The sequence below is a fragment of the Bufo gargarizans genome, chromosome 2 (genome assembly GCF_014858855.1).
Source record: "Bufo gargarizans isolate SCDJY-AF-19 chromosome 2, ASM1485885v1, whole genome shotgun sequence".
Taxonomy (NCBI): Eukaryota; Metazoa; Chordata; class Amphibia; order Anura; family Bufonidae; genus Bufo; species Bufo gargarizans.
The window spans coordinates 599573696-599586430 of NC_058081.1; the positions used below are offsets into that span (position 1 = coordinate 599573696).

Sequence of the window (12735 nt, forward strand, 5' to 3'; positions counted from 1 at the left end):
GCATGTGAATCTGAAAGCATCTGTGTTGGTCCCATGCTTATAGGTGTCTGCATTGCTGAGAAAAATTATGTTTTAATGTATGCAAATGAGCCTCTAGGAGCAACGGGGGCGTTGCCATTACTCCTAGAAGATCAGCTCTCTCTCTGCAGCTGCCTCTCCAGTTTGATTGACAGGGCCAGGTGCGATGACCTTTTCACTGCCTGGTCCTGTCAAAGTGCCTAGGGCACAGTAGTTGCAGAGAGAACAGTTCTGTCTGAAAAGGAGCAGTGAAAAAGGACAGGAGACATCAAGGTATCATAAGTGTATACAGTCCTGAAGAAGAGCGCAATCCAGCCCTCGAAACGCGTTGATTACCATGCAAATAAAAGTTAACCGCTTATCTGTCTGATGACTTGGGTCTGAATCCTTCCAAGCAAGCGCCGGAAAAAGCGGTCAAAATACGTTTTTTACCAGTTTTCCTTTTGATTTCTTTTTCTCTGGGAGATACCTCTAGGCATACATTCACTGTAATGGAAAGTGCAGTGAATGGCAGTTTCCTGTACAGGGCCCCCGACAAAAACATATACAGCAAGGCCAATGGGCAACATATGCCACTTTACAGTGGCATGGGTTAATGAGAAACGGTCATATTGAACATGGCGTGTGAGCTGCAGGCAGCAGGTTATAGAGCAGAAGGAGCTGGGCAGATTGATATACAGTTTTGTGGAAAAAGATTTAGTATAACTTGTCACTTAGACATTTAAATTCCTGAACAATTTAGGTCCCAGTCCTTAATAATCATGTTTAGCTGGTGAAGTCGTTTTTTTTTTTTTTTTCCTCTTCAGTCCTATGAAGACGTCTCCGGTCTACACATCATTCATGATCAATGGGGACAAAACTGAGCAGGATGCATGCCGTTCCGTTTTGTAGCGTTTTTTTGACCGGACACACAACCTCTGTAAGGTGCGGTTTTGTGTCCGGTCTGTAAAACTGAGAAAACTGGATCCAGCATGAAAATCAATGTAAGGGCTCATGCACACTACCGTGTGCTGGCCATTCCATGCATTGGGGACCGCAATTTGCGGTCCCCAATGCACGGCAACATCTGTGTGGCGGCTGCAGACAGATCCAGACCCATTCACCTTGAAGCTTCCGTGGGCTTACATTCCTTGCCTCTGTTCCGCATCTCCCGGATTGCGGACCCATTGAAGTGATTGAGTCCGCGATCTGTGATGTACATGGTCGGTGCTTGTGTATTGCGGACCCGCCATACGACCACGGGCAGCACACGGTCATGTGCATGAGCCCTAAGTCAGTGGTGCCTGATCAGTTTTTTTTTGTTGACGAAAAAAATATAATTTGTCATTGATTGTATGGCGGTATAATCGGGCGGGTGCAGGAGCTGTGGCAGGGGTCTGTCAGTCACTGATAGCCGGACCTCTACTGTATTCGCCGACATCGGTAAAAACACTGATGCCGGCGCATTAACCCTCACACTGCCGTGGTCAGCGCTGACCGCGGCACGTGCAGGATCGGCGAGGGTGGCCATCGGGTCCCTGCTCTGCTGTGACCGGGACCTGACGGCAGCCTGATGCCTTCCTTAGGCATCATGGCTGCCATTTGTGTCAGCCTGTGAGATCCAGCCCCCTGGATCTCACAGGCAAGCAGGCTGTAAGTGAACTACATTGAGTAATACACATACAACCAATGCATCACAATACAGAAGTATTGTGATGCATTGTAAAGGGGATCAGCCCTCCAAAATTTGAAGTCCCAGAGTGGGACAAAAAATAAAGTAAAAAAATAAGTAAAAAAAAATAGTTTACAAACAAAATTTTTTCAAGTAAAAAAAAAGCGTCCTTTTCCCAAAAGCGTCCTTTTCCCAAAATAAAGTAAAAAGCAAATTGTAAAAAAATAGTAGACATATTGGGTATCACCGCGTCCATATCAACTGGCTCTATAAAAATATCACATAACGTAACCACTCAGTTGAACAAAAAATAAAAACTGGGCTGAAAATCTTTTGGGGGTCACCTTACATCACTAAAAGTGAAACACGAAGCAATCAAAAAGGCATACGCCTCCCAAAATAGTACCAATCTAACTTTCACCTCATCCTGCAAAAAATGAGCCCCTACCTAAGACAATAAAAATAAAAGAAACTATGGCTCTCAGAATGGAGAGACTAAAACATGATTATTATTTTTTTTATGCTTTTATTGTGTTGAATGTAAAAAAATAAAAAAGTAGACCTATTTGGTATCGCCGCGTCCATAACAACCTGCTCTATAAAAATACCACAAGACCTAACCCCTCAGGTGAACACCATAAAAAAGATAAAATAAAAACGGTGTCAAAAAAGCCATTCTTTGTCACCTTACATCACAAAAAGTGTCATGGCAAGCGATCAAAAAGGCATATGCACCCTAAAATAGTGCCAATCAAAATGTCATCTCATACTGAAAAAAATGAGCCCCTACATAAGACAGTCGCCCAAAAAATAAAAATAAAACTATGGCTTTCAGAATATGGAGACACTAAAAAATCTTATTTTTATTTTAAATGCTTTATTATGTAAAACTGAAACAAACAACCCCAAAAAGTAGTCATATTTGGTATTGTTGCGTCCGTAACAACCTGCTCTATAAAAATACTACATGATCTAACCTGTCAGATGAACATTGTAAATAACAAAAAATAAAACGGTGCCAAAACAGCAATTTTTTGTTACCTTTCCTCACAAAACGTGTAATATAGAGCAACCAAAAATCATATGTACCCTAAAATAGTACCAACAAAACTGCCACCTTATCCCGTAGTTTTCAAAATGGGGTCTGTTTTTTTTTTTTTTTTTTTTTTTTTAGGGGTAAGGGGGGGAGTTTCTACTCTAGGGTTGCATCCAGGGGGGTCTTCAAATGTGACATGGCAACTTAAAAATTATCCCAGTAAAATCTACCTTCCAAAAACTACATGGCTTTCCTTTCCTTCTGTGCAATGCCAATGTTTGACTGTTAACCCTTGCTTTGTTACTGGAAAAAAATTATTAAAATGGAAAATCTGCCAAAAAAGTGAATTCTGAAATTTTATCTAAATTTTCCTTTAATTCTTGTGGAACACCTAAAGGGTGAAGAAAGTTGTAAAAATCAATTTTGAATACCTTGAGGGGTGTAATTTCTAAAATGGGGTCATTTTTGGGTGGTTTCTACTATAGAAGCCCCACAAAGTGACTTCAGACCTGAACTGGTCCTTAAAAAGTGGGTTTTGGAAATTTTCTAAAAAATTTCAAGATTTGCTTCTAAATTTCTAAGCCTTCTAACGTCCCAAAAAAAGAAATGTAATTTACAAAGTGATCCAAACATGAAGCAGACATATGGGAAATGTAAAGTAATAACTATTTTAGGAGGTATCACTATCTGTTTTAAAAGCAGAGAAATTAAAATTTTGAAAATCGCGAATTTTTCAACATTTTTGGTAAATTTGGTATTTTTTTTTATAAATAAAAATGAAATTTTTTTGACTCAAATTTAACACTGTCATAAAGTACAATATGTGACGAGAAAACAATCTCAGAATGGCCTGTATAAGTCAAAGCGTTTTGACGTTATCACCACATAAACGGACACATGTCAGATTATCAAAAAATGGCCTGGTCCTTAAGATGAAAAATGGCAGGGTCCTGAAGGGGTTAATACAAACGGATATAAATGGCATGGATCCGTTTAATTCCGGTTTTAAGGTCCTCTGCCGAATCTCTAAACCGGAAAGCCACAATGCACCTGTGAAACAGTCCTTTAACATATAGTGCCCCCAGTAGAGGCCTTTTCACAATGCTATCTGTACATATTATAATGTCCCCAGTAGTATCCTCTTAACATATAGTGTCCCCCAGTAGTGTCCACAAACAAAAAAAATTTAAATGCTCACCTCACTCCTGCTGTCTCTTCCAGCCTCTGGCCCCGGCTACCTTGATCACAGCGCAGACGGTCGCAATTATCGTCATCGCTAGGTGTGAAGACATTGTCGCACTGCTTGTACACCAATACAGGAGGTCGCAATGATGATCGTGACCACCCTGCACCATACCACTGCCTCAGGCCTTAGGCCTAGCAGTCTTCAGCCTATGAGGCTAAACGATGGGGCACAGGAGCCAATGCTTCCCGTCCCTACCATTCAACTTCAGCACCACGTGCGGCCCCATATTTTTGATCCACGGCCCCATACTGGTCGGCAGCCCAATGGTTGGGGATCTCTGCATTAGGGAATACTCCTGAACTATACATCTGATAGAAGGCTCTGATGAGCTGTGAACAGAGTCTAAGCTTTAGTATTGTGATCCCATGACCATGGTCTGGTGAAGGCTGCTCTGAATATAAATGGAATAGAAGACATGTAATCCCGGAGCAGTATATGTATAAAGATAACCTGTATTTGCAGTTTGATGTTATTGTATGCGCACTTGAATAGTAAAATGGTACTCAAAGTAAATGTACTCTTTACCGACAGAAAATTGGTGTTGAATATTGACATATTGACTTATCTAAGTGACCCTGTCAAAGGTCCTTTTTATTTGATTTTTTTGGCAGGTACCTTGGTGTCCATCTTAGAGAAGATACTTGCTCAGAAGACTGATTATGAAAGTCCAAGCTCTTTAGTTATTGAAGCAGCCCAGGGGAACACAGGCCGAGTGAGGGAAATGCTGCTGAAACACCCAGACAAGGTACCTCTAGTAATCTGTAGGCTCTTATATAATTGTCATCATTATCCCTGCAGTCAGAAAAATCATTGGATTAAGTCTGTATTCCCAGTGGATTCCTCCTCTTAGAATAGCCCTTTTACTTCATTCTCCGGGGCTTGGTTTGATGGATTTGGCCGCCCTCCAGCAGGATTCCTCCCCTTAAAATGAGGCAAACCAGAACCCGACCGGCTTAAAATCACAGTCATTACAGCTGATTAAAAAGAAGTTTCAAGTACATTACACTATGACCCACGTCAAAACCAGAAAAGAAATGACTGTGTCACCTCCAGCGGGATACGCAGCAGAAGCTTGACACTTGGCGTTATATTACCAAGAATACCTCTGTATCGGAGACCATGTTCTCTAAAAACTGCTTGTAAGGTTCATGATTGCCTCTTTTTTTCCGTGATAGGTGGATGTAAGGAATGAAGGCAGGACAGCCCTGCAGGTGGCATCCCACTTGGGACATTTGGAGGTGGTGAAGGTCTTGCTTCAAGCCAACGCAAACATTGACCTTAAGGATGACGAGGGGGATTCTGCTTTACATTATGCTGCTTATGGGTAAGATGTGTCAAAACCGTGAAGAGAGATGGCAGTGGCATAGAGGGAATATACAGTAACTATAATTTAGGAGGAACTATACTATTAGCATCATAAGAATTGGCTTCCTTTCGATTAAACTATTGTAGCTGATGCAGTTGCACCCCCTTGGGGTGTAGTGTATACTGTATTTAAATAGCAAACACCTCTTTTGGAGACCAATAAGGCAGCGGCAAGTCACAGATTATCTGACAGATTTTCGGACCAATCATTGGTCAGATGGCCGTTTATACACACAGATCTTTTGTCCTACACCCAAACTATTGGTCTGATTCGGACAGAATTTGGTCAGATAATCTGTTGGTGTAAATGCACCCTTACATGGGAAGACAAAGCACCAAATTATCAGGAAGGAAGCGTTCCTTCCTGACAATCTGCAGCTCGCTGGTGGAGAAGATCGCTGCATTTATATGCAGAGATCTCCTCCAGAGTATGGGGAGACCTGATCGCTAATGCCATCGCTCTTCACTATACAGACTTGTTGTTTGCTAACAGCTGATTGTGTTTACACAGCACGATCTGCTGCCGGAAAACGACAGATTTTGTGTACGCACAAACGATCTGATTAACCGATGAATGAGTATGTTCATCATGTAATCGGTGGTACATTCACACCACCAGATAATCGCTAACGAGTGTTCTTAAAAATACTAGTTGGCGATTATTTTTAAGATTCTTAACCCGTGTAAAGGCCACATGCTCCCCAATTAATCCTCCCAGCCCACTAGCCCAATAAAGTAAAGAAAACATAATTAAAATGAGACCGAAAGGAAATTGGGGGCCACAAGGAGGGAACCCCGGGGTGCATGTGGCCCTCTTGCTGCCATACACCTACTGCTGTCTAGGTCATTAAGAAGTGCCACAATACAGCCATTTCCCCATCCAGTAGGCTCATTCAAATCAGAAGGTATCCACTGAAAAAGAAATAAAGAAATATTTAGGCTATTATCGCTTCCGTCTGTTTTAGGCTACATGCACACGACCGTATGTGTTTTGCGGTCTGCAAATTGCTTATCCGCAAAAAAAAAAAAAAATGGATGACTTCCGTATGCCATCCGTTTTTTTTTTTTTTTTTTGCAGATCTATTGTAACAATGCCTAAAATGGACAAGAATAGGACATGTTCTATTTTTTGACAGGGCTACGGAATGGACATACTGATGCGGACAGAATGCCATTGCTTTTGATGTTCTTGTACTGAAAGGTCCCTCAAAGGGTCGCTAACCTTTTGCAAAGCTTTTTTTGTCGGAGACATTAAAAGTACAGATCGGTGGGGGCTATTTTGATGGAATTTCCCCCCGATCCATAGATCGAAGAGAGAGAAGCACACAAATGGCTCTCTCTCCTCGTTACATTTGACAGAATCAAAACTGTCATACAGATTGATTCTTATAGTTAGGTGAGGTTTGAGTTTTCTCATTTGCTGTCGTTTCTTCACAGAAACCAGGCTGCTGTCATCAGAGTTTTATTGGCCAAGGGAGCCAATGCAGAACTCCTCAACAATGTCAAGTGCTCTGCTCTGTACATTGCCGTCAATAAAGGCTTCACAGATGTGGTGCAGGTCCTATGTATTCCTAATTCTGCCATCAACATGCAGGTAAGGGGTTAATATTTTTGACAGACTAGAAGAATAAGGCATTTGTCATATGAGTGCATATTTATTACACTTGGCATAAAATATCCACCTTCTGTAATCTGTATTGAAGGGATCTTTTAGTATTTTCTTTTAAAGGAAATCTAAGTAAATACAGATGCTAAAAAAATATTCTATTATTCTGATCAGTTTTCTCGATTCTTTTTTTTTTTTTTTCCTCTGTACATGATTATGAATTGTCTTTCATGCCTGGAGAGAACGCTTTGACTTCTGTGGCAATGTTGTGAGCATGTTCTTTGACCTATGCAGAGGTCATTGTGCAGGGATGGGGAAGGACCAGCATGTATTGTGCATATTGGATCCTGTGTTAGCCTAGATGCACACGAACGTGGTTTGGCATTTTTTTGCGGCTCGGGTGCAGACCCATTCACTTCAATGGGGCCGCAAATGATGCGGACAGAACTCTGTGGGCTGTCCGCATCCATTTCTCCATTTTGTAGCCCTGACAAAAAAATATAACATGTCCTATCCTTGTCAGTTTTGCGGACAAGGATAGGCATTGTTACGATGGATCCGCAAAAAAAAAGGATGCCATACGGACATCATCCGTTTTTTGGGGCGGACCTCAAAACACAAACATTCATGTGCATGTAGGCTAAAGCTGAGTTCACACTTCAGTTATTTGGTCAGTTATTTTGATCAGTAGTGAAGCCTACTCATAGATCAGGTGTAATGAAAAGAAATTCACCTTTTCTGTGTTTTCGACCCGCACCTAGTTTTGGCTCACAGTAACTGATGGAAATAACTGACCAAATAACTGAAGTGTGAACCCAGCCTTATCTGTATAGAGGGGATACCTTTAATTGAAATCCTGCCTATGATGATAATGAGATGGCTACTGACAGATGCCAGATGATCTCTGTAGAACAGGAAGTATCAGCCTATTATGAAGCTCAGTGGGTAGTGTCTAGATAATGATGTTGAAAATTAGAAAGAAAACTCTGCCAATACTGAAAGAACAATGGGGGTCATTTACTACCTAGAAATACGCCTATATTAGGCCTATTTCTGTCACAGGTTGCGGCACATAGGTCCTTTGCACTGCAGTCTGTGACTTTTCCCTGCTCACGCCAGGTATAAAAAAAAATGGGCGGGGAAGGTTTAGGCATAGATAATGGTCTAGATGTAAGACGTCAAGGAAGCGTCCTATATTTAGAAGTGGCAGTGGATCCTCCTGCACCTCTTCATAACGCTAGCAGATCCACCACCAGCTGTAGGGGATATTAAGACCGCCGTCTAAAATGCTGGTCTTAATAAATGACCCCCAATATATGTAATGTAAATTGTGAGTTTTACAATAGATTATTTTCATATGATGCACTCCCTTTAGGCAGCCTGGCTGTGGCAATACTCAGTCAGCAAACACGGGCTCTTCAGACAGCACAGTCTGCACAGAAGGTTAGAAATTCCAATACTACTAGGTCTAATGGAGTCGCACCTACCTATAGGGTAGTGCACATTAGTTTCAGGTGCCACACCTATGAAGCATTGATGAACCCGCAGTAAACTATACGGCTCGTTGTGAAACCTCCTGTCTGTGCTTCTAGGACTTACATGGGGATACTCCGCTGCACTATGCCATCACTGCAGATTTCAAAAGTATCATTGAGATCCTTACTGATGTACCCAACATTGATTTCACCATCCAGAATCAGCAAGGCTTTAATCTTCTACATCACTCGGCTCTGAAAGGAAATGTCTTGTAAGTGTTTTATCTTCTGATCCTCTTCATCTTCTGACATTGGGACACATCACAGTGACGTTACTTATATCGACCAGACAGATTACCTGGAGTGTTTGCTTTGAACATCTTAACACTGTATTATACGACCACGCGTGCACCACAAGTAGCTGCCGCTAAGGCTTCGTTCACATCACCGTTCAGCCTTTCCGTTCTCCTGCTCCGTTTAGGGGCAGGAGAACGGAAAGGACGGATAAGCACATAACTGACGCCAAACTGAGTCAAACGGAGCCCTTAGGACCCCATAGACTATAATGGGGTCCGTTATGTTTTCGCTCAGAAGATGATTTTTAAGCGGAGGCAAAATTCCTGCATGCACAACTTTTGTCTCCGCTTAAAAATCATCTTCTGAGCGGAAACATAACGGACCCCATTATAGTCTATGGGGTCCTAAGGGCTCCGTTTGGCATCAGTTATGTGCTTATCTGTCCTTTCCGTTCTCCTGCCCCTAAACGGAACAGGAGAACGGAAAGGCTGAACGGTGATGTGAACGTAGCCTTAGGCTGTTAGACTGTCACCCACATTGCAGTTAGAGGAGCTGTTGAGTTTAGAAACCCCATTTGTGCATTCTGGCATAGCATAGGGTCTGACTTTTAGGGCCTACATCAATTAACCGGAGAAAAGAGAAGCTACAAGAGCAACTCCCCCTCTCTCTCTGGAGGGTCCAGCACATCTGTGTATAACACCAACAGCTGATTGATTGAAATCTGAATGGTGTAATGCTTCTTTTCCCCTGTGGTGGCGCTGCAGAAAACTTGAACACTTGCTGCCAAGTTCCCCTGAAAATTACAGCTGAGGGTCACTGCAGCAGTGCATCCTGTCATCAGCTTTAATGGCTATGTACACCTTAGGAGGCAATTTTAGTTTTTATGATTCCATGTTACTCATTTTTGGCAATTTTTTTTTTTTTTTTATTGGCCTTTATTAAAAATATTGAGCTGTTCTGTCACAAAGGGTTAACCATTTTTGCTTTCACTTTGTGGTCATCTAATAACCCTTATCTCTAAACCACTGAGAGGTCATAAGCTCTTATTTAAGCCACATTGCTATCAGTAAGAGAGAAAATCCAAACGGTGCTACTAGAGCAGTGATGGCAAACCTATGGCACAGGTGCCAGAGGCGGCACTCAGAGACCTATCTGTGGGCACTCGCACCCTGGAAAAAGTCTATGGTGTACCAATATGCCTTAGACTTTTCCTGCCATTCATCAGCGCAGGTTGCACTATGAACAGCACAGGCAGCGCACTGAATGCAGGCAGGATATTATAGCTAAATGATAAAGTACCGGTACATGAAAGATATACTATATTGGACTGTAGTATTCAGGTTAAATTGCTGTGTGCAGTCTGTAAAAGGTTCACCATCACTGTACTAGAGCATGTCGGTTCTGTACAGAAAAGAAGACTCCATATTTTTAATAAAGACCAGTTTAAAAAAATATTTTTAGTTCAAAATGAGTACAAAGCAATAAGAAAAAAAATTGCCCCCAATGGTGTATATAGCTTTTAATTAGGGATGAGCAAATCGACTTTGGATGAAACATCCAAAGTCGATTCGCATAAATCCTTGTTAGAATACTGTACGGAGCAGGAGCTTCGTACAGTATTAGAATGTATTGGCTCCGATGAGTCAAAGCTATTACTTCGCAAACTCTCATGAGACTTCGGGTAATACGTTCAAAAATTAATTTCTACTGTAAAAAAAAAACTTTTACCAAACTCGGGTTGTTTTTTTTTTGTTTTTTGTTTTTTTTTTTAAGCAGAGGTTGTGACTTCCTATCCCTTATATCAGGGATCAGCAACCTTCGTCACTCCAGCTGCTGTGAAACTACAACTCCCAGCATGCGCACTTGCTTAGCTTTATTTGTAACTCCCAGAGAAGTGAAAGGAGTTGTAGTTTCAGAACAGCTGGAGGTTGCTGATCCCTACCCTATATAAATTGAATGGAGGATGGAGATTTGGTAGCAGCAGTTTAAAGGGCTTGTGCCACCATATAATTTATATTTGATTTGGCAGAAAACATTCTTTTAGGCATTTTAGCAATTAATACCTTTTTGTTACAAAGATATTCAGCGTGGTCAAGCCTCTCTTCAGTCACTATAGTTAAAATTAGAACCCTCCCCCCCTTCCCAACTGGCTCTATAAGTGCAGTGTAAAGTCGGGCATAGTTCAGGGTGGGCCATTTATATGGATACACCTTAATAAAATGGGAATGGCACATTAGTATATGTGAGGGGGGAAACTTTTCAAGATGGGTGGTGACCATGGTGGCCATTTTGAAGTCGGCCACTTTAAATTCCAACTTTTGTTTTTTCAATAGGAAGAGAGTCATGTGACACATCAAACTTATTGGGAATTTCACAAGAAAAACAATGGTGTGCTTGGTTTTAACATAACTTTATTCTTTCATGAGTTATTTACAAGTTTCTGACCACTTATAAAATGTGTTCAATGTGCTGCCCATTGTGTTGGATTGTCAATGCAACCCTCTTCTCCCACTCTTCACACACTGATAGCAACACCGCAGGAGAAATGCTAGCACAGGCTTCCAGTATCCATAGTTTCAGGTGCTGCACATCTCGTATCTTCACAGCATATGCATAGGTGCCGGAAGTCGGACCCCCACCGATGTAGAATTGATGGTGTATTCTGAGGGTAGGTCATCAGTATAGTCGCACTTCACAAGCTCATTTAGATGGGTTGTTAAATGCATCTCTTCCAAGAGTCCACAACTCATAAGATTCTTTGACATTTTTTCCAGCATTTCTTCAGCCACTTAAGGTTGTGTCCAAAACCTAGAAATATCATCTCTCCCTTTACGCAACTTGTTTTTTGTAAACCACAGAGAGAACACATAGCGGGTATTCACCACAAACGGAAAGGATTCCTCCTGAGAAGAATGTTTTAATATTGCTAGTAAAAATAACATGTATGGCGCAAGATGTTAACCATGGTAAATGATATATGTCTCGATGGATGCCATCTGTTGCCCATAAATCTGACTATACAAACTATTGATTGGCTTACTTTATGACAGATTCAGAATCAAAACTTCTACCTATGCATATTTCAAAGCTATACATTACTAGCAGAAGGACCCGGCTTTGCACGGGTATATTTTATCTATTTTTATTTAATGTTTCTGTGTGTTGTTAAAAGATATCGACAATATCCCCCATAACAGTGACCTTTTACAGCACCCCGTCCCCTTAACAGTGAATTCCACAGCCCTTCACCTTAACACTGACCCCCTCACACAGTGACCCGCCTCTTTAAAATGGGACCTCCACAGCAGGCCACCCTATTAACAGTGAGTTTCACAGCACCCCACTCCCTTGACATTGACCTCCTCAGGGGCACACCCCCTTAACAGTGACCTCCACAGCGGCCTGACCCCTTAACAGTAACATCCACAGTGAACGCCCCTTTAATAGTGATCTCCACAATGCCCGTCCCTTTAACAGTGACCTCCACAGCAGCTGCCTCTTTAATAGTGGCCCCTGCCCCCTTAACAGTGACCTCCAAAGCGCCCTGCCCCTTTAAGGCTAGGGCTACATGATGACATGTGTCGCGCGACATCGTACCAATGTCACGCAACAATTTTTTATAATGATAGGCTATGGTGTCGCACTGCGACATGTGACATACTGTGACATGACAGTCGCAAAAAATACATCCAAGATAAATGCATGTAGCAGTGTAGTTGTGCCCTATATGTCGTGCAACCTATTGTCATTCTGTAGCCCTAGCCTAAAGCTGACCTACAGCAGTGAAGAAAAATGGCTGGGTTGTTATGGAAACCGGGAGTAAAACTGTGTGTATGTGTAGACTAAGGGCCTGCGAGCTTCTATTGGCGATGAGGGACATGTGACCATGTGTATGGCAGTTGGGATATGAAGAGAAATACTTGCAGGCTTGTATTGGCTTAGGCCTCTTTCACACTTGCGTTGTCCGGATCCGGCGTGTACTCCACTTGCAGGAATTACACGCCGGATCCGGAAAAACGCAAGTGAACTGAAAGCATTTGA

General features: G+C 42.0%; 1 protein-coding gene across 7 annotated transcripts in view; it reads left to right on the plus strand.

Annotated features, from left to right (window-relative positions):
* Positions 1 to 12735, plus strand: part of MIB2 (MIB E3 ubiquitin protein ligase 2) — a 111297-nt gene that overhangs the window by 82549 nt on the left and 16013 nt on the right. For all 7 annotated transcript variants that reach the window (XM_044281916.1, XM_044281917.1, XM_044281918.1 and 4 more), the window contains 4 exons: positions 4563 to 4696; positions 5127 to 5275; positions 6754 to 6910; positions 8515 to 8669. In XM_044281916.1, coding sequence (XP_044137851.1) covers positions 4563 to 4696; positions 5127 to 5275; positions 6754 to 6910; positions 8515 to 8669 — 595 coding nt within the window. The remainder of the gene's footprint in view (positions 1 to 4562; positions 4697 to 5126; positions 5276 to 6753; positions 6911 to 8514; positions 8670 to 12735) is intronic.